The 27,237-nt window shown below is 39.2% G+C and overlaps 2 protein-coding genes and 1 long non-coding RNA gene across 4 annotated transcripts in view; 1 reads left to right on the forward strand and 2 right to left on the reverse strand.

The window, feature by feature from the left end:
- Positions 1 to 603: 603 nt before the first annotated feature.
- CDCA7 (cell division cycle associated 7) lies at positions 604 to 14,481 on the reverse strand. Its single transcript, XM_058190457.1, has 10 exons — positions 14,342 to 14,481; positions 10,586 to 10,708; positions 10,060 to 10,170; positions 8,387 to 8,629; positions 7,818 to 7,895; positions 6,817 to 7,005; positions 6,010 to 6,150; positions 4,846 to 4,995; positions 3,688 to 3,824; positions 604 to 3,511 (listed from the first exon to the last, which is right to left on the reverse strand). The coding sequence occupies exons 1-10, from the start codon at positions 14,360 to 14,362 to the stop codon at positions 3,481 to 3,483; spliced, it is 1,224 nt and encodes a 407-aa protein (XP_058046440.1). The 5' UTR covers positions 14,363 to 14,481; the 3' UTR covers positions 604 to 3,480.
- Positions 12,996 to 25,941, forward strand: LOC131201979 (uncharacterized). Its single transcript, XR_009156046.1, has 3 exons — positions 12,996 to 13,091; positions 24,695 to 24,751; positions 25,806 to 25,941. It is a non-coding gene; the product is annotated as an uncharacterized LOC131201979 (long non-coding RNA).
- Positions 24,758 to 27,237, reverse strand: part of MAP3K20 (mitogen-activated protein kinase kinase kinase 20) — a 134,869-nt gene continuing 132,389 nt past the window's right edge. For both annotated transcript variants that reach the window (XM_058190445.1, XM_058190437.1), the window contains one exon: positions 24,758 to 26,345. In XM_058190445.1, coding sequence (XP_058046428.1) covers positions 25,654 to 26,345 — 692 coding nt within the window. In that variant the 3' untranslated portion in view covers positions 24,758 to 25,653. The remainder of the gene's footprint in view (positions 26,346 to 27,237) is intronic.

Genomic DNA, 27,237 nt, shown 5'->3' on the forward strand with positions numbered 1-27,237 from the left:
ATCCCAATCCGCCTTTCAGCCTTCCCATTTTGCATTTACACTTATGTCCTCTCCAGGATTGCCATGAAGTCGATTCCTACACCCAAGAGCAAATCCTCCCGAGAGCTGTTTGGATATCAGGCTTTTTCAACAGCCAGTCCTTCCTCGCAGGTAGGAAGCACATCACAACTCATTAGTAATTTACTGCTACAGTAATTTTTATAATTACTGCCAGGAGGCTTCATTAAATTTGATCTAATGAATAAATATTGTATTTTCAGTGTGATTACCAGCACAGCTTAAGCTGTGTGCCATAAACAATTATTTTCTTCCATACACAGTGCCAGCTACTACTGATTTTTTTTTTTAATTTCAGGGTTTAATGTCAGGTGTCAAGGGTTACAGGGCCATCTATATCCCTTGATATAAAAGATAAAAGATAGCAAATGAAAAAAAAACCCTGTAAAACCATGAATAACCACAGTAGCAAAGTATGTTTAACACAACGGGGGAAAAGGGGATTTTGAGGTTGCTTATATAGGCAGGAATCTGAAAAGCTACCTAAATTCAGCCTGAGGATTTGAACAGGCAGATCAGCAAATTTAATTCCCCTCTTCCTTTCAGCAATGCAATACTTATGGGGGGGGGGATATGCCGTTATTTTATAATAAAGGCAATTTCCTATATATCATTGGTTTGGATTGAAAGCTGCTATGAAAAATAAGGTACAAATGATTAATTACATGTTCCCAGGAAATGGGGTAAAGTTGTGGATATAGATCTTTCTGGATTAAAGCAAGACTCATTCACAATGGCTGGGAGTTTGCTTTGTGATGCAAAATAGTACAGCCTTCAGAGATACGCTGGCGGATTTCCTGGCATCTCTATAATCAGTGTGAGTTTTCAATTTAGGGATTATCCCAAGTGCAGGATATAAAATGTAACTCATTCAACAGAACCTGCTTTCAAAAGTGAAGATCCAAGTAGGTTCTTCAGGTCAGAATAGGAGAACTACAGGCTCACTTTAACTATAAAAAAAAAATATTGTCTAGGAGAGACAAAGGTACATAGCATAGCTTTTCATTCTAATCTGGATTTTTTTCCCCCAGTATAAAATCTTGTTCATGCCAATTAGCTTCAGTGCTAGGCATGCCATTATAAGATGTTGCTTGGAAAAGCTTATGCCTTTTAGTAAAATATTATAATCTGAAGAGTTGGTACCAGACTCCTGAGTTTTGGCATAACATAACCTTTATCCATCTAACGCAGCTATCTGCATCTGCAGTCTACATACATTAGATTAACTGTGACCATACTCTGGATGGGGAACTGTAGAACGCCTGTAGAATGTTACAAGACAAAGATCAAAGCTGGGATTATTAAAGGCAACTTTGCTGCTTAAAAGGATGAGGAGAGGGAAGGAGAAAATAGTTACTTTAAATTTCCCTGCTGCAATTGTGTTTTTCCCCCTTGCTGTTAACATCCTGATCTGATTACAATGAAATATGGAAAATCTGAATATGCACTGCAAGCAGTTTTCGTACAGGATCAGAGTCATGGATGTTTTATCCTGTACACAAAATATAAGTGCTGAAATCAACATGGAACCTTGGCACACACAGAAGCACAAGAAACAACGGCCTTTTCAGCCCACTGCTAAGCAAACTTTAATTAATCAAAATTACATTTCATACATAAAAAGTATCAGGTTACAGTATTGTTTAAACTACCCTAGGGAAAAGACTTGAGTAGTGCTACTGTCTTTTGCTGCATTTAAAACAAATCTTCAGAAAATTAACAGCCACGTGTCCAAGCATTATAACACCACAATTTTAGAGGCAAAGCAAAACAGCCGATGATTTTTCCCCCTGAAATGTGCACTATGAAAATTAAATCTAAACTCTCTGTGGGAGAGATGATATTCTTCCGTTTAGATTTTATATTGTATTGAACTGCTTACAAATGGTACTTAGTATGAGTATTACATGGAAAAGTAGCAAAAGTGATTCCTTCTTAAAGGGTCTCGGCAACTCAAGAGATCTGTTCACTTCCCCTCTGGCAGTTTATTCAACACGATTTTATATCCAATGCACTTTGGATGGGTAGCTTTTATCCAGTTAGCACAGCATTTAAGCAGATACACTACCAGTTAGTATATGAAAGCCACAACCTCCACCTGTGTTTGATGCACAAGCTCCATGCCTTATTAACCAACACAGTTTGAAATATCACCAATTAGGATCCTATCTACATTACAACTCATGAAATTGTATTGTTCATGGTCACTTTAGACAAGCACAGAGTTTATCAAATTGCTGCCTGAAAGCCTTGCATTTACAACCCAACATGCAGATCATGCAAGATTGGCTCCAGCATAAACTATGATGGAAGACTTGTGAATCCTTATCTACAATAAACAATTCTTGAGAAAATCTAAGGCATGATGCTTTATATATTAGTGAAATTATTTGGTCAATAATCCAATTTAGAATTACTTGAACCAGTCTGCAAAAGTCTAAACTAACAGCAAAGAGACAGTTTGCTTTTACAACTTGCTTCCAGCTAATTATTTTTGGATTGCTGCAGCCCTAATGAAACTGCCTTCCCTAATGGTTCCTTTTAAATATCCCTTACCAAGATCTCGGGGTCAATAAGCTTTAGGATCAAACCATTTACTAATTTTTCATAAGTCTGAATCTTCTCAAGACCCTTTTAGTCACACTTTCATTGTAAGTATTATTTTAAACAGAACGAAACATGGTCCTAAGCATGACTGATCAAGTACACTTCACTTGTTGATTTAAACCATTTCAATTACTATCAAAATTTTGAACCTAAGTATCGAGTTATCACTGCTTCTTTCAAAAAAAGTTGTCAGGAATTTAAGTTGCTTTGCAATTAGATAATCACAGCTGCTATTTACAATAGCTTTAAAAGCTAGCGTTTGATTCATTACTGAATCTACTATACATGATAACTGCAAATGTAGATACATTGAATGCCTCCCCAAAGACTTTCTTTCCAACAAAGGGGAAACAAAAATTGGACTCAGCTAACATTAACAATAGTTAGGGATAATGTGACCGCAGCAGTTCCAACATGAACGTAAACTCAAGAGTTGCATGGGGAAAGTACCTATGAAAACTGCCACCAGAAAATCTCACACAGTGAGATTCCGGAGAACTATAATGGCAAGTACTGTTTTTGGTTGGTTATAGCCTTTGTATGAAGCCGCAGCTACCCAATGGGTTGAATGAGACCTCTTCCTGCTCTGCGGGATGCTAATTAAGATCCAGTAGCATTCATCATGAAACAGGACTAAGTAGGAAAGCTTTGATTTAACGGTATGACGAACCTCTATCCTGCAACTTTGAACTTCAGTCAAAAGCCACAATTTTTGTTCCCTTTTCTGAAAGATGCCAACCATTAATAAAAGTGAATTCTCAAATCAGACAATCTAAGCATATGCGCTGAAGATTATTCTGGAATTGCTTCAGAAGTTCATTCTTGCATTTCAAGTTCTTGTTTCAAACTGCAAGAGATGAAAAAAAACACAAAGTGAAACTAAGGCAATGAACAAGTAACTTAATATTATTCTAAACATGAAATGCCTCCTTGAACCTGGATCTTCACGAATCCATGTGTGTCTTCTTGCCAGTAATTTGTATCTACAGTATATCCCGATTCATGAAGAAAAATGAAATTTACCTTTTCAAGTAAGCATGGACATTATCATATCCATGATACTTGGCTAAGTAAACCAAGACGCCAGTAGCACATCTTCCTTCCCGCTGCCTGCAGAAGCTACAATTGCAGATCCCACGGCAAGGTGGGCAGTACCAGTTCTAAAGGAAAAAAAGGAGAGTGAGAATGAACTATAGGTAGATTCAATTCTTGTTGCTATTAGGCTATGATCCAGCTAGAATACCATGTCAGCATCACGATTCAGCTAGAACATCATAAACATGTTACACATTTTAAATAGGAAATTGAAAAAATATAGGTAGACTTCATTTACTAAACGCCTCATGCAGTTAATTATTTAAAGTTATGACAGTGCTGGAAAAAATAATCAAGACCAAGTTGTGCATTTATGATCCCTCTCACATACGCTATTATAGTCAGTTGTACATATTGCCCTATACCATTCCCCTCTTCATAAACCATGGAGATTGGGAAAAGAATACAAGAATAAGCAGGCACACGAAGGAATCAGATAGTGCAGGGCTGTCAAACTCAAGGCTCTCGGGCCGGATTCAGCCTCTGATGTGGTTGGATCTGGCCCGTGGGGCTGTCCTGGAAAATTTAATGGGCCAGCCCGTGTCGCTTTGGCTTGGCCTACCCAATGTGAAGAGGAAACATCGGGCCAGCGTGCCTTTGGCCTGGTCTACCCAACACAAAGAAGAAATATCAGGCCAGCGTGGCTTCGGCCAGGTCCACCCAATGCAAAGGGGAAACATGCCAGCAGTTGGGGAGTGGCCACACCCATCCACCCCTACGATCAACCCCTACGATCAACCCCTACGATCAACCCCTACGATCAACCACAACCCTCAATGAAATTGAGTTTGACACCCCTGAGCTAGTGCTATTTGCTTAGTGTACTCACTTACTCTTGTAATCCCTTCTTCTCTAATGAATATAAACATTAATTCCATTCTTGTGGAATTATCCCAGTATCAGGATGAATGTTCCAAAGGACAGGAGAGCGGGGGGCAAAGAAAAACAAACTGGTCATTTGATTTTCCATTTAGCATGCAGAAATTGCTAGCCCCAACTGTGGTCGCTAAATGAGGACTACCTGTTTTTCTACTTTTTAATGAACTTTAGCATGCATTCAAGCAAACATGAAAATAAAATAATTACTGGATCCAACAAGGCAGCCCTGACTTCTTCTCCATAACGATTACGAAGACAAGGTCCACAGAATTGGCCACGTACTCCAAGACACTCTGGGTTCCGGCAATTTGTCTTAGTATCTGTCGTTTTCTGACGACACTGATGACAGGTAGAACCCTGTTAAAGAGAGCAGCAAAGGCAAAGGATACCAGGTTGATTGTTGCTTTGAAAAAACACTGCACTTTGGACAGGCCCAAAGTCACCAGCTGGCTTTCATGCCTAAAGTGGGATCAGAACTATTGGTTTCTAGCCTGGTGCCTTAACCACTAGACCAAACTGACTCTCTATACATTGCACCAAGACAAAGCAAACCAACACCCTTATAGCTTAGAGTTATGGCCACTAAACACCTATCTGGGGAAAAAAAATCCCAGACTTTATGTATTTGAAGTTTATCTAAGTACCAATTGCTTTCGCCCTTTATTTTGTAAATTAATCAAATTTAAATAGCAGCAAGCCAAAAGATGCTGTTATATCTGAACTAGATAAACTAATATTATTTTTTACAATTTATCAATAAAGCCACTACATGTGAACCTCCTTTTTATTACTAGGTATGAACCATTACATTTAAGTCCTCACCAACATGTACAGGTAATGGTAGCAAATATTAGACTTTGAAAATTACTTTACTGCTTAAATAAGACTTATTTTCATAGCAACAATATTGAGAAAATAGGTTGAACCGAGAACATTATTGGCCTGAAGTTACTCAGTGAACTTCCTGATCAAATGGGAATGTGGAAGTTAAATCTCCCCAATCCAAATCTTCAACTATATTTGTCACGTATCAAATATTTCAGTGAAGTCGACATGAAGTGAGAAAGATCCTCCTCTTTAAAGCACTCTTTGGCTAGGTACTCTACCTGCTCTGTTTGATCTCCTAACTGCAAAGAATCAACTTAAGAAACTTCCTGGTATTGGGAGTTTCTGCAATTATGCAGTAAGAGGTAGAACAAAGGATCAAAGATTCCCTTGGCTCTAACACTGGGAATCGCAGGAAATACCAGCATCAGAATGTAGGATCAAGCTGTAGCAGAGGAGACAATCAAGCAAGAACAATGCACTATCCGTAACATAATTTGGACAAAGCAAACCAAAGGGCTGAACGCAGAACACAAGTCACCTTACCGTTGCACGGTTGTAGACTTTATCTTTCACAGTTTCACAAATATTATCCAGCTCTTCCTCGGTTATTTCGTCCACTGAACGGATGACATGGGGAAGAGTCATAGCACTAGTGCGCTTTCTTCTGGGGGTATCCCTTTCATCCTGAATCCAGAAGAAAACAGTGCTGTTGGGTTAAGTCAAGCCATTGAAGAGTTCCGTAAAGCAGGGGTCTCCAACCTTGGTCCCTTTAAGACTTGTGGACTTCAAATCCCAGAGTTCCTCAGCCAGCTTTGCTTTGCTGGCTGAGGGACTCTGGGAGTTGAAGTCCACAAGTCTTAAAGGGACCAAGGTTGGAGACCCCTGCCATAAAGCACTGTAATATTTATGTCCCTGCATTTCTTAACCAAATCACATTACTGCATTAAGGTGACTTGTTGGTTTGAGCTCAATAAGTGTACAATTTCTCCTCGGTTTCAATTCTGAACATGCTTCCCCCCCCCTCCTGAAATACAATTTAAGGGTTTTCATTTCAATCAGGACAAAGCCCGATTTCCGGCCAAGGGCTGCACTCAGCCTTATATTTTTGAAGGGCTCTAAAAACAGATACAGCCAGGAACAACGGCAAATCTTGCTACTGAATTGTCTTGGCAATCAAGCCAAGATGGGCCATATCCACGGTTGTGCACAATGCAAAAGACAAAAAGAGCCTATTGGCCTAGCTTAATTATGACCAGATATGGTTGTTTCATATGAAAACCTTTATCTAAATCACCTATGCTATTAAGGATCAATTTACTTCGTTGTCTGAAATAAATATCATCAACATACCTCAGAAAAATCGTCATACATTTTCCTTCTCACTAACATGTAGGGATCCTCCTCCTCTTCCTCCATAGACATGGAATTTGGAGGACCTTCAATTAGGGATCTGGATCTTGTGTGAGGCCTAGAACTTCTTTCTGGATTCCTCCTTGGAGCACTTCTGGGAACTGATTTCCTTGGACTGCGCTGGGCTTTCTTGGATGAGGATAAAGGAAATATGGCCATGTCAGACAGGTATGTAGCCTTAAATCATTTATAAGCTACAGTACATTTCCTCAAATTTAGCAATTTACTCCTCTCTAAACTTAAACTACAGCAAACTTAGTCTCAGATAAAGGTTCCTAGAATGGCCACCTGCAGCTCTAATGAATCATACCACTCAAATATAATCTGGCCAAATTAATAGAAGGGAAGTACAGTGCAAAACTGTTTTCATCTACTCAATACCCTTTTGGTGCATCTACTTCTAGAATTCTAACAATTGTATTTATTGGTCATCCATTTACACACTATAAAGCTAAAACTTCTTTTTTTTGGCCCAATGAGACCATTAAAATACTGAATCATAATATGACTTTGCAGGAAACAAAAAATATGATAGAATTGATGCTGCTCAAGATTGTGCTGGCATGTTTTTCTCCTAAGATGTAGGTTAGCTGTCAAGCATCCACTGGCACGTGGCTTAGCATGGTTTGCTAATCATGGACTTGGTTAAGAAGATCCAGATCTGAACTCTGAGATTTAGAAGTGCATGTGTTTATTTCAAGAAGACTTTTGATGTATTAGTTTTAGGTTTAAAAACTTCCTGGTGTGTCTAACTGAGCACTGAAATTTTATAGATGAGCAAATCAAAAAATAATAACAAGTGGCAATTATTTTATAATATAGTAAGGCAATGGACTTTAGTTGCTCTAAATTCATCAATAAAAAATAAAAATAGTAATAATACTTGTTGGATAATTATGAAGTAAACCAGGAAATTAATATAATACGTAAGTGTGATTTACCAAAGTAGGAGTTGCGAGCGGGCCTCTTTTAGTAAAAATTCCAGACACATTTTTTAATTCTTCCATTAGCTTTGCAAGCTGTAATGAAGAACAGGAAGTAAGTAGTGAAATCTCAGACAGAATGTATATTAAAGGAACTGTATAGACATTTATTCAGAAACACAACACATACAAAGACTATTTATAGAGCTGATCAGATTATTGAAGAAGCATAAAAAAAAAACTAGTGATCAAAACCTTTGGTCATCTCCATGAATACTGGTCATTATTCTCGATCTATTGGACCTATTTTTCCAATTGTTTCAGAATTTTTCACAAAGTATTCTAGACCTTATTCAAATGGCAAATATGGACAATATTGAAGGAATGAGATTAAAAATGCCTGCATAATTGTAATTTTGAATACTGCTTAAGCTGCCTGAGGTTGATAATCAATTAAGTAGCATTAAAATATTTAATGAAGCAGCATCAAGAAGTTGAATGTGTTTTTACAATGAAACACAAGCCACAAAATTAATTCACCATTCAGAAAAAAACCCAGATTCTTGAGGACTTTCTTTTATGTTTACCATGGCTTTGTTCTCCTTTATATTTAAAGCTCTTCTCTCCAAGAATTTGGGTCCACTTTCTTCATCAGATTCTGCCTCAGAGTCCAATTTACAGGAAGGTTGTGAAGCTGGAACTGTTTTACTCTTTCCCCTCTTAGACCTTCGTGGTGGGAACTTCAGAGCAACTTTAAGGGGAGCAGCACTTTTCTTAGGCCATTTACGTGAACATTTCTCTGCTTCTTCTTCAGAATCTGTCCCCAGTTTCTATTAAAAACATTCAAATAAAAAAAACATAGTATAAGCCACTTGTACAGTTAGACTGGCAATCCCGACATTTCATGAACCTATACCAAATCAAAGAGTGAAAAACCTGTGGCTAACCTAACACTCTTGAACTACTCTTCATCACTCTTCTTGCTAACCAGAACTGTTGAAAGCTGTAACATCTAGGGTTACAGGTTCTATATCAGCAATTTAGAGCCACCGTCAGAGCACAGATATTATAGATTTTCCTAATTAAATCACTTCCTCTTACTTTTACATTCAGTTGTTGACCTTTGCTCTTGACCTGGAAGAATTGAGAAAAAAATTACACTGAAAGATATTGCTCTAATACCAGATTATATGCCGTTCCCCTGCTGCAGGCCCTGTTGGAACACTTAACTACCTGCACATAAAATAGTACTATTTTTCTAAAACAATATAGAAAGGAGTTTCCCGCTTTATATGGGGCTAAATACATCAAGCAGAAGCTTCTTACAAGGTCTACCAAGTTACCAAGCCCCACTTTTCAAAGCTTTGACATGCCCGAGACAATCATTAGGAAGTGTCTTCACAGTTCTACTAAATATACTGGTGTCTGTTAAGTTCTTGTGTAAAAAGATGGAGAAGGGAAAGCATATAAACACTGAAAAGAGGGGAAACAAGGAAAAAATTGACACCTGAAGGATACCAAATAGACCAAAGAATACTTATAGCAACCGTTCACATCTGGCCCTCATCACTGAAGGACATTTAAGTATCTGTCTGCCTTTCAACTTTTCAAATCATAAGTTATTATTCCAGGCATAGATCCTGGGAAGGGCAAAGTGAGGGTAAGTTAATCTTAGAAGAGCTTTTCTTTATAGGTATTTTTAGCAGACATTAGAAACTGGGCCTTCTTCATCCTTCCTTCTCACTTTTCCAGCTTTCTTCTGTTAAAAGCCAGCAAGTCACCTCACTGCTCACATTTGGAGAGCTTATTAAAATATGTATTTTCCCTAAGGTAATAATTACTTCAGAAAATATATGCTAACCATGATGTTATTCTACTATTTTATTTTTAATGAGCTTTTTTGGGTAGCTTTATTTTGCATAGCACTTTTTCAATGGAGAAGACATAGCTGATAAGTTTACATTATTGGAGCTTCATTTGCCAGTTTACACATGGACAAAAGAGCTACTTCATCACTGTCAAGAACATTATCCCTTTTTGATCACACAAATTACCACAATATGGAAAAGAAGCTCTAATCTCACACAAGAAGACTAAGATTCAATCCTCATGTGCAAGATGGCTGATAATTTTGAGTTCCCTTGCTGGCTTCTCAATCAAAACAAGTATTTCTCAGACTATGGAAGTTGAAGGAACTTGGTCTATTTCAGTGTGCAAAATAAGGACAATAGTAATTAGGAACTTTAAATGCTCAACTCACCAGCACGTCTTGAATCTCACTTTCTGAAAAGCCACAGAAAGATTCTTCATCTGAATCCTCGTAAAATATTTTAGCCATTTCTTCTGCAACTTCTGGCTTGAAGGTTGGTTTCTTAAAGAGAATAAGTACACTATGTGTTTCTTTCTCTCTCTCTTTTTTAATGAGAAGCTATTTTCCATAAACTGTTCTGAGAGCAAATCACATTGTACAAGTGCACTACAAGAGAATAGCTTTTGTAACAAAGAAAAATGGTTCAGAAGGTTTACAAATGGTTTCAGAGCTTTTATGGCAAATCATCAGGCATGTTAGGTTAGGCGACATTTCAAAAGGATAGAGTAAGTGGCTAATCTACCTCCAACAATTACTACCTAGGAGCACAAGGGAAGAAGTGAAATGAAATTAGAGTTCATACTGTATGTTCATATAACTGCTGTACAGAAATGTAAGCAAAGCATTTTAATCACAAATGGGGTATTTCTGAACACCACACATTCAATTTCTGTTTATTCTTGCACTTTTTACTTACCGTGTTTGCAAAATTATCAGAGCCAAAACTGTCACAGCTATCATCAGAGGATGAAGACGTTTCCATAGGGATTAGTCTAGTATTACGGAATGCTGTGGATTTTCTCTTCTCTGAAAGGTTGCCCTGTAAAATGGACAATGACAACTCAATTAATTACTATAATGTGTTTTATGTAGGCTGGATTAATAAAGCTAAACTAATCTAGTGTGGCTACAGACTAGACTGAAGTACACATTAATTTAAAAAAATTAATGTGTACTTAATTTGTTTTACCATAGTGGCACAAAATACTAAAACAAGCACAATCTATTAAGCAGGAGAAAATTTCACTAACAATATTATATATATTTTGAAAGCAATACAATTCTCAAGACATATACTGCACTTTTATGGGACTTAAATTCATCTACAACATATAGTAAGGGAATAGTTCTAGTTAAAATTTAACTAAAGTTTAACATTCTTTTATACCGTCAGTTTACAATTAAGACAGCACAGCAAAAAGGGCCGTGGTGGCTCAGGCTGTAAGATAGCTTGTTATTAAAACACAGCAGCCTGCAATTACTGCAGGTTCGAATCCCACCAGGCCCAAGGTTGACTCAGCCTTCCATCCTTTATAAGGTAGGTAAAATGAGGACCCAGATTGTTGGGGAGGCAATGTTGACTTTGTAAATATTGCCTTACACACTGTAAGCCACCCTGAGTTTTCGGAGAAGGGCGGGATATAAATGTAAATTTAAAAAAAATTGTTAGCCCTATTTTGGCATGGCCAACTCGTATGATTGTTTCAGTAAAGGGCAGCCATGCATTCTTCATCAGCTCAATTCAACCATTCATGTGGGTACATTATCACAAGCATAAATAATTCAGATCTAGCCATGATCTCCCAAAAGCAAGATCCAGTTTGGGATTCCATAATTGTATATCCAACTTGTTGATTAGGATGGTAAACTAAAGGGTTATCAGTCAGAAGTAAAATGCTATTATTAAGATGAAATTAAAAGATGCCCAATTGCGTAGGTAGACTAGGTTATGTCAAACTCTTTCTGCAAAATAATCATAAATCTTCTGCCCCAAATACATTTTCATCCATATAAAAGCCATTTTATCACTCTATTCCAACTGTAAGTATATAGATTTATCCTCCCCAAGAAGCAGTAAGTCCCAGTGGATCTCGCTTCTGAAAAAATATGTACTGTAAATGACAAATAAAAGTTAACTAGAAGTGTCTGAATTAGATAACTGTTAAAAATGAAAAGGCTTTATAAATGCAGAACTTTTTTCCAAAATGGAGGGGTTTTTTAATCAGTAAATGTTACAGATATTGTACTGAGTCACTAGGCAATATACTAATATTTGAAATCAGGAAAAAAAGATGGGGGAGAGGAAACACTCAATTAAAAAATGTGGCAACTGACAAATTTCTAGGAATGGCAGAATCCACAACACATACTTTTAAGGTAACAATAATGCCAAAAAGGTAATATGGCAACTAAATTATGGTATAATCCTATCACCATAGCACACGTCCCTGAAAGTCTGTCTCAATCTCTGAGGTCTGTGAATAAGTAAACTGACAATTACCTACAGGGTAATCAGATTTTAAAAGTGCCAATGTATCAGATTAAGACAACAGAGTGCCACTAAATCATGTTTCATGGAGGTCTTTGAACCAGTGACTCAGGCTAGCCCATCTCACAAGGTTGATTTGAGAATAAAACCACAGCAAGGTCACCATTTACACAGCCCTGAGAACATGGAAAACTGCCCTGAGAAAACAAAGCTGTTGTTTTTCAAGCTCAAATGAGCTAAGAAAAAAATGAAACTAAAAAGATTTAAAAGAATTAATTCAAAACTGGCAAAGGATCTTTGTTAAGGGTTTATCAGTCAATAATCAACTGACCTATTTGCATGTGCAAATAGGCAAGTGCCATTAAGAAGTGGAACCACAACTTGTGACTACAGCATTGTACAGTAAATTGGCAGCCTTCACTCTTGAGACAGACTCAAAATTATTTTATTTCTTATTTCTCCATACTGAACCTCGGGCCTAGGGCATTTCCGCTTCTTTCTCATTCTTGTCTTTTTTGCCTCACCAGAGAATACAAAAAATTAAAAATTCTCTCCCTTGCTGAGTTCTACTTCAAAATTATGTCCACATAATTTTGCTCCCTGGCTGAGTTCTATTGGCAAAAATATGTCCCACAAATATAAATCTGGGATTGAAGAATAGGACAAGACTCTTAAAAGCAACTTTTTCAAGGCCTTCCTGAAAGGAGCATTCCATAGTTGAACATCAACCAACCAATGGTCTGATTATTTATGGGACCAATGATTTATTTCTATGCCAGCTTTCATCCACAGGAGCTGGCAAACCCTCCAGGTCTCTTCTTACAAAGGCAATAGGAGTGTCTACCATGCGCACCATGATCCCTTCTCAAAAGGAAGGGCTTCGGTTTCCTCCACACTCTTTTCGCGGCATGCTCAAAGGAAACGAGCAGAGAAGGTGGGATCTTCTTTTTTCTGACCACCCCCACCCCATTGTATCCAACTTAAGCGCTGAAGCCAGCCCCGAGCCGCAGAGATAGTCGGGGGTGGAGGGACCAAATCTGAAGAGATCGATAAGCGCGGGAAAAGTACAACTTTCCCCTCCCCTCCCCTCCACCACCACCACCACTACCCCAACCCACTACTCCGGCTTCTTTCTCCCTCTCCCCCGCCGCCGAGAGCGAGAGAAATGCCCCCCAAGAGATAAAAGTTTATTTGCAATGAAGTTTATTTGACTTGTGGGGTTTTTTTCCCCCCCTCCCTCCCTCCAAGAAATAGAGGAGCAAGTTTTGGGAGGGAAAATACTTTGTGGGGGGGGGGAGCCTGGCGGTGAAACAAAGGATTAGTGCCTTGCTGGTGGTTGCAAGCCGATCTGGGGAACAACAACAAAAAAAAGAGGGTGTGTAAACCGCCCCTGAGTTGAGCCTGCCCTGACTCTCTTACTACAGTATGTAAAAACTACTAAAGGCTCGCCGCTTTACTCCCGATTTCCATATTCTCCAAAATCTAGGAATGGTGGAAAAGTCACGGCTTGGAACGAAGCGTTACTTTTGCCAAGTTCCTCCTCGACTTCACTACCGCTCCCCCCCCCGCTTTAAAAAAAACAAAACAACTTACCTACTTAACGTACAGGGTAAAAAAAAAAAAACCTGCCACGTGGGAGGGGGCGAGCCCAATTTTTTTTTTTTTTAACCGAGCGGCCGTTTCCAAAAAGCGGCTGCCTCTTCAAGCCTTTCAACCCAAACAAGTTCGCGCCGTAGCTTGAAAGGCTGCGAGCCATGTGCCCGCTTTTTAAACTGCAAGCTCGCTCGCTCGCTCCGAATGGCGCTTGGCCACGCAACGGAGCAAAAAAAAAAAAAAGACTTGCGGGACGGCAATTCTTCAACGCATTTGCCAAATCTACTGGTCGAAGCCCGAGAAACGCTAAAAGCCAAAAAAGACATCCTGTTGCAAACTTTGCATTTATTCCTCCCCCACCCCCCCCCATTCAAAATCCGTTCCCATTCCAACATCCGCGAAGCTTTACCTGGCCAGCCCATAATAGCTTTAAACTCGGATCTTTGTAAACTCTTTTGAGTTAATTGCACCGCCCGCCTTCCCCAGCAACCCAACCCCGCCAGTTGCCCCAGCACTTACTCCAGAGTTTAAAAAAAAAAAAAAAAGTAAATGTCTACAGGATAAATCCTACGCTGCGACCAAGGCGCTCACCTGCAAGCCGAAGGGGTCCATTACTAACTGCAGATTTGCCACGCGTGGAGCTCCCGAAGCTTCTCCCGGGTTAACCACAAGACTCAGACTCGCGCCAAAGCTACTTAGAATTCGCCGGAGGCGGGGATTAGATACGGTGGGGTGGGTGTGTTTTTTTTTCCCGCGAAAAGTGCTGTGGGTCCTGGAAGGGACGAGCTCTTGCTTTTCGCGGACGTCGCTTTTCGTGATGCGGCTGGATCGCCTGACGACGCGGTTTTCGAACAGTCGTGAAGGTAAATGGGTAGCAAAAATAGAAAATATTGTGAGAGTCGGCAGGGTTGTTGTTGTTTTTTTTCCTTTTCTTTTCAAGTTTAGCATAGGTTGTCTATCGTTCTTCCAGGACCTACATCTGTGGCGCGAAATAGTAATGAAGTATTTGCATAGAAGGAAAGGGAGGGGGACACCAGGAAAGAGAGTGGGGGCACATCGCGTCCTTACTTGCCTTGGAAGGAAGTAGTGTACTTAAGATACGTTGCTTTGGTAGCTAGTGAAAACAAGTTAAAGTTCGCCCCAAAACACATGCCAGGTGTCCTTTGCACGATTTCAAAATATGAAAGCATTTCTTGGACTATTATGTGGGAATGTCTACTTCTAATGAAGTAACATTCTTTATATTCTCTTCCAGAAAGAGCTGATTACATTTCAATTAACTTTCGGCATCATTATGAAATGAGCAAATGCTTGTGATTTTTCCCCCCATTGAAATGAATAGGGGCTAAATATAACGTAGTTTTCTAAAGAAAAACAACAGAGTGCCTTAAAAACCTTTATGCCAGACTTTTGTATGTGCCACCAGATACTGTACTTCTCAGTTTAGAAAATACAGCATAAAGAGTACAGCAATACTTTGGCCAATGTTTTTGTACTAAGATATTTTCAGAGTGATAAAACTGATTTAAATGTAATTCAAAATTACTGCCAAACATATTGATGTATGTGTTCCATGTTCCCTATAATGTTTTCTAGGACCAAACTCCACGCGTGTGGCACCCAGATAATTGGTAATATGAACCAAGAATAATCTGGAAAATAAGAGTATTTACAGAGGCCAAAACACAGTATAAGGGGTGTGTAAACTGTAGGTTATTATTCCTTGTGAGCATGCAGCAGACTGATGTAAAAGAATCTCAATTTTAAATAAGCCCTTAATTACATACTTACCTGCACCATTGGCTTCTCACAGTGCACACAAAAGCAAACAATCTGTTCTCTGGAGACTAGACCACACTTGAGTCTCTTAAATCAGCTTTAGTTCACCAGTGCTTTTCAACCAGCAGAGAAAGGGATTCCCCCATTTGCGCACACATGCAAGCAACTATACCTTTAGATTTTCCAGGCAATTTCTCTTCCAGGAATCCAAAATTGTTTGCAGAAGTATACAACCAAGTACAAATAATTGCTGGAACTGACAATGAACTCCATCTATCCCTTATCAAAATGGAACTAAAACGGGTGAAATCCAGCAGGTTCTGACAAGTTCTGGAGAACCAGTAGTGGAAAGTTTGAGTAGTTCGGAGAACCGGCAAATACCACCTCTGGCTGGCCCCAGAATGGGGTGGGAATGAAGATTTTGCAATATCCTTCTCACAGGAGTGGGGAGGGAATGGGGATTTTGCAGTATCCTTCCTCGAGTGGGCTGGGAATGGAGATTTTGCAGTATCCTTCCCCTGCCATGCCCACCAAGCCACAGCACACCCACAAAACCTGTAGTAAAAAAAATTACATTTCACCACTAAACTAAAATACATCACAGGTAGGTCCTATAGAGCCATAAAAAGGAAGACTTTGGGGCCAGACCAGTTATGAACTGCATACAGGTTCCTTTCTACTCAGCTGGTACCCAGAGGGACTTCACTGACCACCTGGGCCTGTGCAAAAGAACTCTGTATGATCTACTCTTTTTCTCCTGATGCTGATTAACAGTTTTAATCTGGGCTAGCCATGCAATTACATGGCCATTAAGCAAAAGTAGCCATGACAACATCTTGATTTTTGTAATCAATAACTTTTAGTTGGCCTTGTAGATTTTGTCCAAGTTGATTTGTCCACACCCTTTCAGGTTTTCCAACAGGGCACCCATTGCTGCTGTAATTTGTCCATTCACTCTTGGTTTTCGGTCAGGAAAAATCAAGACACAAAATACTTCATATCTTTTGCTTGTATCCATTTGCTACCCCAATTTGTCTAGCAGGAGTTCCAGATTTTGTAACAGCTTTGTTCCCTATGCCATCCATCTGGTAAATTCGCAATATTTATTTCTCTCACCATGTACATGTACACATCTGGACTAGACTGTTGTTTCTCCATGTCATATAATATATGTGGGTACATGCATAATTTTGTATTTACTTATTTATCTTGTCATTTTTATATAGTGTATATTAGAGGTAGAAACCCTTTGAGAGCTTTATGCAACAAAATTTCATTTTAATGTATGCCAATTAGTGTATATTCAAAGTGATAATAAAGTTATTCAAAGTCTAAGTCTTCTAAGTTTTACCAATAGTAAACTTAAAACATACCAAATTGTTAACTTTTTTCAACCTGTGTAGGAATGCATTTTTTAAAAAACTGCACTTAAACAAAACAAAAGCCCACAATTGTATAGATGGACAGTCAAGGTATTCTTTGAGGAAAAAAGTTAATAGATTTCCTCTCTATCTGATAGAGATCAAAGAAGTTCATCTTTAAACAATTTCAATGCTACTAGATCACTCAGTGAAGATAATAGGCTATTTGAAAATAGCAGCCATCATAAAACTGTTTCAAGGGAAAAAGGAATACTTAATTTATTAATTGTACATGACCATCAACGATGATGCTATATAAATAGAATATACAATAAGAAATAGCAGTAGATAAACAGGCTATGGAATGGATCATGGATTGCATGATCAGATTGAGCACTACTGGGCTGCAAAAATCTGAACGATCACTAAACAGCAGCAAAAAAGATGCGGAAACTATTTTGCTACCATCCAATGTTTGTTTAATTTTTTGCAGTCGAGATACTGCGGCTAAATGATATCTCATAAGGGAATTTTTTTTCTGGCATTTAGATATCTTACAATCAGATTTTAAAGGGCAATTCTAGTTATCCTTATATCCTTATCCTTGATCCCAGTATTTTAACAGCAATAGTATAATTAATTCTCCCTATTTCTTAAATGTATTGCTGAAATGAAGGCAGCTTCAGATAACTAGTAGTGATTTAGATGAGAAATAACTATGATTTTCATTCAGTTATTGTAGTTCTCAAATTCTAAGCATATTGGGCTGACCATAACTGTAACATTCCAGAAAGGCATATCATGCAAAAACGTTAGCATATTATGCCAAACGTTTAGTTAAAGTTCATCAGCTTTATTGACATTGGCATAAACCTTTAAATAAATACAGAAATAACATGAATCTCACAATTGCCCTATAAAAGAAGGTTAATGATTTTCTTATGCAACCCATTGAACTATAAATATGTGTGGTGATTCAGGCATTTTAGTAGAGTTAACGGTAAAACGGAAGTAATCTCCCCCGTCTCCCCATGTCATTCTGTTTTCACAGTTACACCCTTGATTTTTTTAAAAAAAATAAAATCGCACAAAATCCAATTATGTGGCAGCACAACCATGGGTGGCTGGGAGTTTCAAATACTGTCTCCTGCCCTAAATTCATGGCTAGATTTATACATCTTTCTAAGCTAAACAAGTCACATTACGGCTTAGTGGTAGAGAATGAATCAGGAAGTGACAGTGAATAAAGATGAACATAGATTCTCACTTCCTGGCTATTATCCCGCTTGTGGCCAAAGTAATAACCTTCCATTACATGGAGGGAGTAGAAGATACAGGCTTGACAAACCAAGAGCATATATACTAGCACAGTGCTAGTGAAGACCACTAGGTTCCAGTAATGTTGCTGCGACTGGCCCAGGCTCTTTTCTTGCACTTGGGTGGCATTTTGGGGGCATCCAGTTAAGCTAGAAGTGTTAAGACCTGTTGCAAACCAGAAACTTATTTCGCAAGCTGCTAATGTGCTGCCATTTTGGCTCCACCTCTAGGGTTGATTAGTGAACAGAGAAACCAAAGCTTACAGCAACTAAACTAATAACAAAACTGTTATGAAGTCTTGTTGCAGATAACATTCAATTTGTATTTTTAAAGGTCATTTGTATTTAGAATTTTATGAAGCTTTATAGTTTCAGATTTAATTTCAAAAACATAGTTGGTGCCTTGATTATACATACATTCAAGGAGCTAAAAGTTTACCCAGAGCATTTATACAAGTTGCAACACGCTTAATTTAATTTCCAATTTTTTTAATTCAGTTTTTAGACTGTGACAATTTGATTAGTTTCTCCAGTGGCTTATCTTCAATTACCAGTTTAAAAATATTAACAGAGAAATACTGTACACAAAGGCGTTCATTCCTAACAATGATACACAACCTTAATATCACAATGCATGCTTCACCTTCTTGTAATTGCATCTCAAAACCTCAAGCACATACAGTAAGTGGTGGAGTTTGCATTGTAACAATGTGACATATGTCTCCCAAATCTCAACCTCTATGGCCGTGATGACGAACATGCAGAGCCCTCTCTGTGGGCATGCACAGCTCAGCCAGCTGGTCGTCGGGTTTCCGAGGCGCACATGCGCACAGGCCAGCTGGTCGTCGGGTTTCCAGGGCTCTGGCGCGCATGCGTGCCTTCTCGTTTGGGCACTCTGTGCCTAAAAGCTTTGTCATCTCTGCTCTATAGAAATATTTGGATATCTGCAAAGGTACACTGGAAAGAGAAATGGCAAGCTTTGTGTAAAAGGGATTTTTGGAAAATCAAAATAAAGTACAATAAATATTGTAATTCAGCCCCTTTCCGGCTTTCCAGGGGAAGGGAGGAGAGGGGATGGTTTCATGAAAGCGGCAGGCAACTGCTCTCTCGCACACATACAGCTCTATTTGCAAAGAATAGAATAGAATAGAATTTGTATTGGCCAAGTGTGATTGGACACACAAGGAATTTGTTTTGGTGCATATGCTCTCAGTGTACAGAAAAGAAAAAGAAAAAAGAAAAAAATACATCAAAGGTACAACATTTACAACACAAATGATGGTCATAGGTTGCAATTTAACCCTTAATGATAGCAACAAAAAGTTACAGTCATACAGTCATAAGTGGAAAGAGATTGGTGATGAAAACGATGAGAAGATTAATAGTAGTGTAGATTTAGTAAATAGTTTGACAGTGTTGAGGGAATTATTTGTTTAGCAGAGTGATGGCCTTCGGGAAAAAACTGTTCTTGTATCTAATTGTTCTGGTGTGCAGTGCTCTATAGCATCGTTTTGAAGGTAGGAGTTGAAACATTTTATGTCCAGGATGTGAGGGATCTGTTCATATTTTTACGGCCCTCTTCTTGATTCGTGCAGTATACAGATCCTCAATGGAAGGCAGGTTGGTAGCAATTATTTTTTCTGCAGTTCTAATTATCCTCTGAAGTCTGTGTCTTTCTTGTTGGGTTGCAGAACCGAAAAGTGAACCAAAGTGGTGGGCATACTCTCGCACTGCTTGTGCAAATGAAATGTGTGTTTACGCACTGCTCACGCAAGTGGGATATGTATACATACTTGCCCACCGCTTCGGGTGCCCTGGTTCTGAACAGCTCATGGCCCAGTAGTGGGCTGCAGCCCAGCAGTTGGGGACCCCTGGCCTAAAAGACGTAATTGGGTGGCTATATGGTTATCATACAACCAACTATAGTTAGTTACCACTTGATTAGTTTATTTCTTTGGGCCTCTCTGTCCTTGCCTACATCATGTTCCTTGGAGAACTCAGTTTATTTTCTCCAGCTTAATTGTGGCATAGGACAGCTCAAGTCATAAAAGCTTTGTCATTTCTCACTTCCCAACCTCTGGGCTCAAGTGAACCATCGTAATCGAGAAAATAAATATTACCAAAAAAATGGAAATTGCACCCTTTTCTACCCCCCTCTTAACTTTTAGACATGATGAGGGTCAAACCCAGTTTCTCTCTTTGTCCAATCCTATCAGACTAGTGGTGAAATCCAATTTTTTTTTACTACCGGTTCTCTGGGCGTGGCTTGGTGGGCATGGCAGGGGAAGGACACTGCAAAAGTTCCATTCCCACCACTCCAAGAGAAAGATACTGCAGAATCCCCATTCCTTCCCACTCTGGGGCCAACCAGAGGTGGTATTTGCAGGTTCTCCAAACTAATCAAAACGTCTGCTACCGGTTCTCCAGAACCTGTCAGAACCTGCTGGATTTTACCCCTGTATCAGACCCAAATTGACTTTCCTTGCCCTGGAAAAGGAAATCCCCCTTCAATCCCTTTTCAACCAAAGCATAGAAGTCTCCCCACCAGCTCATACTTTAGGTCGAGGCAGCCCTCTTAAGGAACTGCAGCCGAGTAAAGAGCTGTGAAACCCTAACCTTTCATCTTCCACAGCTGATGGCCTTAAGATTCCTTTTCCTTTACAATGGATTTTTCCCAGCTCTGTTGACCCTCCTAAAAGGGCTGTTCGGTCTAATATCAGAACTCACCCCAGCTACAAGGACAAGGACCTGCCTAGCTTCCCCAAACTGGGCAGCCAGTCAGATCCTTGTAGGCCTCAACTCAACTTATAAAAATCTTCGTTCTTCCATTGGGTCCCTCTTTCTCATAAAGCAGGCACCCAAGAATCATTGAAAGAGATATGATTCTCCTCCTCAGTGTTGTGCTCTTTCTTCAGTCTGAATCCACAACACCATTACTCTTTTTCTCCCTCTCAGGCATAAAAGCGCATCACTGCACACACATAGCTACAATTATGGTTGGAGCTGTTAGAAGAAGTGCCTGGCTACTAAACTACAGAATTCAGTGGCAAGTTATATGCAGGAAGAATTAAGTCTTAAATAACCAAGTAATAACCAAGTAGTTTCTCCCTCATATTCCAAGCGTGAGAGGGTTTTTCTAACAAGGTCAGCCACATAACTTTATTTCCATAACATCACTTGTCAGTGTCTCGTAACAAATTGATTTGAATTATTTGTTTCTTAGATTTTTTTAAGAGATCATCAAGAAATGAAAAAGAAAACAATATACTTGCATAGAAAATTAAATCAGGTTTCAAAAAAGATCATTCTTGTAAAATGCTCATATTATTTACCCCCCTCTCATAATGATAAAACTAAGTACATGTTTACTTATCTAAACAATAATTACTTCAAAGGCCATATTACATGGAAGGTTTTTTTTTTTAATCCCTGTGTCTTCTTAAATTTAAATTCAGTATTCCTTAGGAGTGAATTTGTAGAACACATAGAGATGAGGAGACATCATTTCATTCTCTGCAGCCTCTGTGGAGTTAGAAAGAATAATTGTTCCAAGAAGAGCAACCTGTAGAGGTCATTGTTTTGAGTGATTTCTCACAGGAGGAAATGGAAGAACAAAGTCTTTCTGAGCAACTTCACCTCATTAAATCAGCTCAGCAAGTTGCCAGATAATGATCATTGGAGGGAGGTTTTGATCTCTTGCCCAAGCAGGCTACCTGATCACACTCCTGATCACCAAATGTGGTCAGGTATATTGGAGGAAGTCACTGGAGATGAAAATTCACGCAACCATTCTCTTGCAGGGAAGAAGAAAGTAGATTTATTGACATAATAAGTCTGCATATAAATTAGCTTGACCGAGCTATAAGGCATCAATTCCCAGGCAGGAAAAGGCTGCTATTTTAGGCTATAACAGTAAAAGAAAAGAAAAAAAATAATGAAATAGGGAGGGTTTTCTTAAAATACAAAGGTGCAAATAATGCTATCACACTAAACCATCAAAGAAGGTGGATTACAGATATCAGGAATTCTAATCTTTTTGCTGTAAGTTAAATGAAACCACAACCATTTATGTTTGGTATGAAATTTAAACTCGCTTGATCTTTGGTTATAGAATGTTGCAGTGCTTGAGGTAACAGCCAGCCAGGGGCAGTGCTAATCATTTTGGCAATGCAGTGATGGAGAGACTTCACATTTGTGCTAAGCTAGACGTGTTCTTTCTGCCCCTTTATCCATATTTAGATTCCTGAGTGAAAGCAGCCAAGTAACGCATGCCTGTTCACTAATTAAGATGCTGCAAACATCCGCCCACTTAACCCACCGCTGCATACATTAGTTTCACTGTTCGTCTTTCTTTTAGCATTGATTGCAGCCTAGATGTTGTGAGGAGGGATCTCTGGAGGAGGTGAGGAGAAGGCTGCAAATGAAGGTTGACAAAATCTTACCTTATTCTCATCCTTTGATGCAAATATACCTACTTGAGCTGTGAGAGGGATCTCTGTCTCTCTCTTTGTGACGGCCAACTGCTTGAGACAAGTACCACCATATTGCTGGACTCGAAATAGTGAGTGTAGTAAAGCTGAAGAACAGGAATGTGAGCTTATCCCACAGGGAGTGAAATGTGTTCTTTGTGGCCTGGAGGCCTGGAATCGGTTTGGACATTTTGATAATCGGTTTGGACATTTTGATAATCAACCTTAGTGAATAAATTCTGAAAGTAGCTGCCTCAACACATAAACACAACATCTCTCAGCTATATTTCAATTATTTATAATTGTTTCTCTCTCTCTCTCTTTTCTTTCAACCGTTAATCTGCTTTTTCGTGAGTTCAGAGCTTCATGAATTCAAAGACAACAAACAGAACTTGCAAGGGCCAAGAGTCACTTAGGTGAGGTGGGCAGAGTAGAAATGTGATAAATAATAAGTGGGGTTAGTGCATCCATCCTGACTCTCCTTGTTCTCTCTGTAGCTTGCAGTACTATTTAGTCACGCTATCCTTCAGGGGACATGGCCTTGCAGGGTCTACTCCCTTCCTCTGAAATAAATTCCAGTCAGTATTAATGGGTTGGGGAGAGGTTAAATCCATGTGCCCTTTTTGCAAGGTTCTTCAGGTCTTGACTTTCTCCCCGCATTTCTTTAACATTTATATAAAGATTCTGGACAAGCTCATAGGGCCTCTTGTGGCTCAGACTGTTAAGTCAGTCTGTTATTAACACAGCTACTTGCAATTACTGCAGGTTCTAGTCCCACCAGCCCAAGGTTGACTCAGCCTTCCATCCTTTATAAGGTAGGTAAAATGAGGACCCAGATTGTTGGGGGCAATAAGTTGACTTTGTATATAAATATACAAATAGGATGAAGACTATTGCTAACATAGTGTAAGCCGCCCTGAGTCTTCGGAGAAGGGCGGGATATAAATGTAAATTAAAAAAAATATTCAGAGATATGGGGTGAAGTAACATCAGAAGGCTGTTGATACCATTTGTATATCTTTAGTCTTGGGCTGCCCAAGTAATGCTATGAAGGTTCTGTCTTTGTAGCTGGGGGCTTTGGAGAACTGGATGGGAAAAGAACAGGTTTCAAATCCATCCAGGTTTTTAGGGCCTGCTGGATTTGGTGTTTTTTTCCACCTTTAGTTCTGGATGGAGTTGCATTACTCTGTCAAAATCAGTGCACGGTTTTGGGGTCCTCCTGATCTCACAGCTCCTGTTTAAAGAACAAGTGGCAGCCATAGCCAGGAGAGCTTTTATATAGTGTTGATTAGATTGTCCCCAACCCCGCTAGTCTTTCATAAAACCCTTAAGACACAGCTTTTCTCTCAAGTGTGGCGGTTGGGAGGGGGTTGAGCCTGTCAGTTGAATCTCTTTGTTACTGACTGCTTTGCGCTTGATGGACATTCTTCTTTTGCTTTGTATAAATTTATCCTGATTGTATTGGTATTTTTTATTGTATTAGCTGTCTAGAGTTGCCCATGTGAGAGGGAACGGCCATGTACATCTACTAAATAAATAAATACATCCATAAAGCTCTCCTCCAATAATTTGCTGAACAAATAGGGAGCACCTGCACTACCCCTAGGAAACCACTCTTCCTAGAAATAGGAGAGACCTGAGCCAATCAAAGAAATAGCTCCTTGAATGAGAAGAGACCACTAGTTTTACAGCTGGCTGAAATGGTTTACTTTGCTATTGTTAAAACCTGCTACTACATGAAGAAGTAGAAAAGATATGTTAAATAAGATACATTTATTCCTTATTTCCTCAGCTAAGTATCAAAATACTTTAAACAACGTTTTTGAAAACCTTTTCCTTTCCTTATAATTCAAAAGGGGAAGAAAAAGGGGAAAGTTAGGAGTTAGGTTTAATTTATCTAAATGGAATCTAATATAATATCATTATTTTTCTGAAAATTGCATTGGAAAAATGAATTAATTTTATATCACCTAATACTTTATTTCAAAGAAAATCCCACTGCAATTTGCTTTCTTGCAGGTATGTCCAAGAAAACAAATATCCAATTTCACTGGAATTGCAAAATACTGCATACACGTAAGTATTATGTTCCTTTTTATTACTTAAAGACAACACACAGACTATAGTTAAATACCATGAATAAGATTTTTACCTTATGTTAATAAATAGTTGTACCAAAAATAATTAGGCCTTTTTTCTTATATTATTTTGCTTCTTTGAGGAAGCTGTTACACTTTCCCTTAACCATAAAAATAATTCCAATTGAAGTAGATTGGGGCTTATCTCTAAATGGAGGATTGATGTAGTAGCTTGAAGGTGCTGCTACAAAATCAAGCCAAAAAGAAAATAATTCATTAAACAACCCCAAGCACTCAAAATATGGAAAGGATAACTTTTGCAGTCATTTCTTTTTCCATTCATAGGTTTAAGCAGCACTTTTTTTTGGTCCTTGTAGCAATACTGGATCAGAGTATTGGAAATAACAAAGAACGGTGAACTAGAATATCATGCTAATGGAAATACTAGACTTAAGTAAAATGTACTTGATTAAAAGTAGACACACTAAAAAAACCAGAATGTTTTGCACCTGATTAGCTCTACCATTTTGGTAGAGTCTCAGACACCAGAGGTATGGGCAGAGTCCTTAGTCCTTGTTGGACCCTAAGAGGCCCCTGCTTCAGGCCCAAGAATGCTATCCAGCTGCTGTCAGTTGCTTTGGCAGTGTTGTTTCACAGGAAAGGGAGAACTGATATCTTGTGCTCTGAAACAAGGAGAAGACTATATCAGGCTTACAATGTGGTAAAAAAGCGTCCAACAGAACCCAAGGCTGCGCTAATGTCATTCCTCCCAGGCGATTTCTGTTGCAGGCTCCCCATTCTCACATTCGTCGTCAGTTATTTTAAGAACAATTTCAAACCTTCTCCGTGGAAAGTCAGTGCTCTGTGCAATAAAAAATAAAACATATTTCTGAAAAAGCATCAACGGAATTTTCTCTGAAGTGTTCCAGCGCCTTTCGGTTTCTCTTTGTTTTGTTTGCCAACAGTATGTCGGTAAGATTTCTTTGAATAATTGACTTTCACCCATCCGCCTTCGCTGACTTTGTTTTCTTCCTCTTCTTCTTCTGTTTCAGTTTTCAAGGGCATCCCTGGTATTGATTTGTCCTGCTGCGGGTAATGAGGATGTTTTCTCTCATGCGTCCTTGGCAGATGTTGATATTGATTGGAGGTTGACTGGGAAGACCTAGAATATTTCCCAGCATTTCTCAGTGTTTCTGGAGCAGCTGGGTTTCTTACCCAACGCTTTCCAGCTGCCGCCCCTCCAGGAGAGACGCTGGTGTGATAGTTATTTTTGTTTCTGGTTTTGGAGCTGCCCTTTTCCGATGGACTGTCCGAAGTCGAAGTCGCACTGGAGCTGCTGCTTCCCTTGGAATTCAGATGCAAAGACGATAAATAGGTTGTTGGCGATGAACTTCTTGACTGAATGAGTGGGGTAATATGATAGGTAGTGGGCACTGAAGTCCGCCTCACAGCAGCCGCGTAAGTGTCTTGATTGTGAAGGTAGGGTAAAAAATGGGTTAAGTTGTTGGGACTGTGGGGACGGGAATGTTGGAGAGAAGGGCTGCTTGTCACACAGTGCATTTTCAGTGCATTCATCCACTGGCTGTCAATACCTGAAACGAAACAAAAGGCACCATCAACTTTAATCCCAGGTAGTCACACGAGATCTGATAAGGTCCTGATATTACCCCTTCGATAGCTGTAGCTACTGGAGTCATTAATTTGCTCCAGGAGCCATAATGGATTGCCTCTTCCTTGCAATCTCCAAAGGAGTGTAGTAATTAAAGGCACCAAAGCTAGAAATTGAGAGGTGGTGAGTTCCAGTCCCACTTTAGGCCTGAAGCCAGCTGGATGACTTTGAGGCAGTCATTCTCCCCCAGAACTAAGAAGACGACACAGGCAAACCACTTCCAAAAATCTCACCAAGTCCATTTGCAGGGATTTGTCCAGGCAATTGCCGAGAGTCAAGACTGACTGGAAGGCACACAAACAAACAAACAAAAGTATATAACTCCCTATCTGAAAGTGCATCTTCAGGTATAATGTTTCTACAGTTGAACTCTGTTCTTCAGACACTGTTATGATGATTTTAATTGCAGAGATTTGCAATGTAACTTTAACCACCTCACTGATTAGACAGATTTTCTGTTAACTACACATACTCCCAACACAACCCACATCCACACCCCTAAGCAAACAGCACATCGCAGATCTTTAGAGCTGACATCTTTCATCAGTATCCTTTGGTTCAAAACTGATGATACAGGTGCAATTCAGAAATACCCCAAGTGGGACACAAGTCATTACAACTTTAATTACATCTTTAAAACTTACTGAAAATAATATGACATAATTAACAGAATGTCTCTTTCTGTATAAATGAGAGCCAGAACTTTTAAGGTGTTATAAACAAGAAGGCTATGATTTCTGGGCCTCTGTTGGGCATGAAAGCTGTCTGGGTGACTTTGGGCCAGTCCCTCTCTCTCAACCCCTCTCATAGGGTTG

The sequence above is a fragment of the Ahaetulla prasina genome, chromosome 1, assembly GCF_028640845.1.
Source record: "Ahaetulla prasina isolate Xishuangbanna chromosome 1, ASM2864084v1, whole genome shotgun sequence".
Taxonomy (NCBI): Eukaryota; Metazoa; Chordata; class Lepidosauria; order Squamata; family Colubridae; genus Ahaetulla; species Ahaetulla prasina.

What these genes read in the sequence shown, in the direction of transcription:
- CDCA7 (XM_058190457.1), bottom strand. Translation starts at nt 14,362, where the DNA reads ATGGACCCCTTCGGCTTGCAG. An exon ending in TGGACCCCTTCGGCTTGCAG is followed by an intron (nt 10,709 to 14,341) that starts GTGAGCGCCTTG and finishes TCCATTTTACAG; the next exon opens with GGCAACCTTTCAGAGAAGAG. An exon ending in GTCCATGCTTACTTGAAAAG is followed by an intron (nt 3,512 to 3,687) that starts GTAAATTTCATT and finishes CATCTCTTGCAG; the next exon opens with TTTGAAACAAGAACTTGAAA.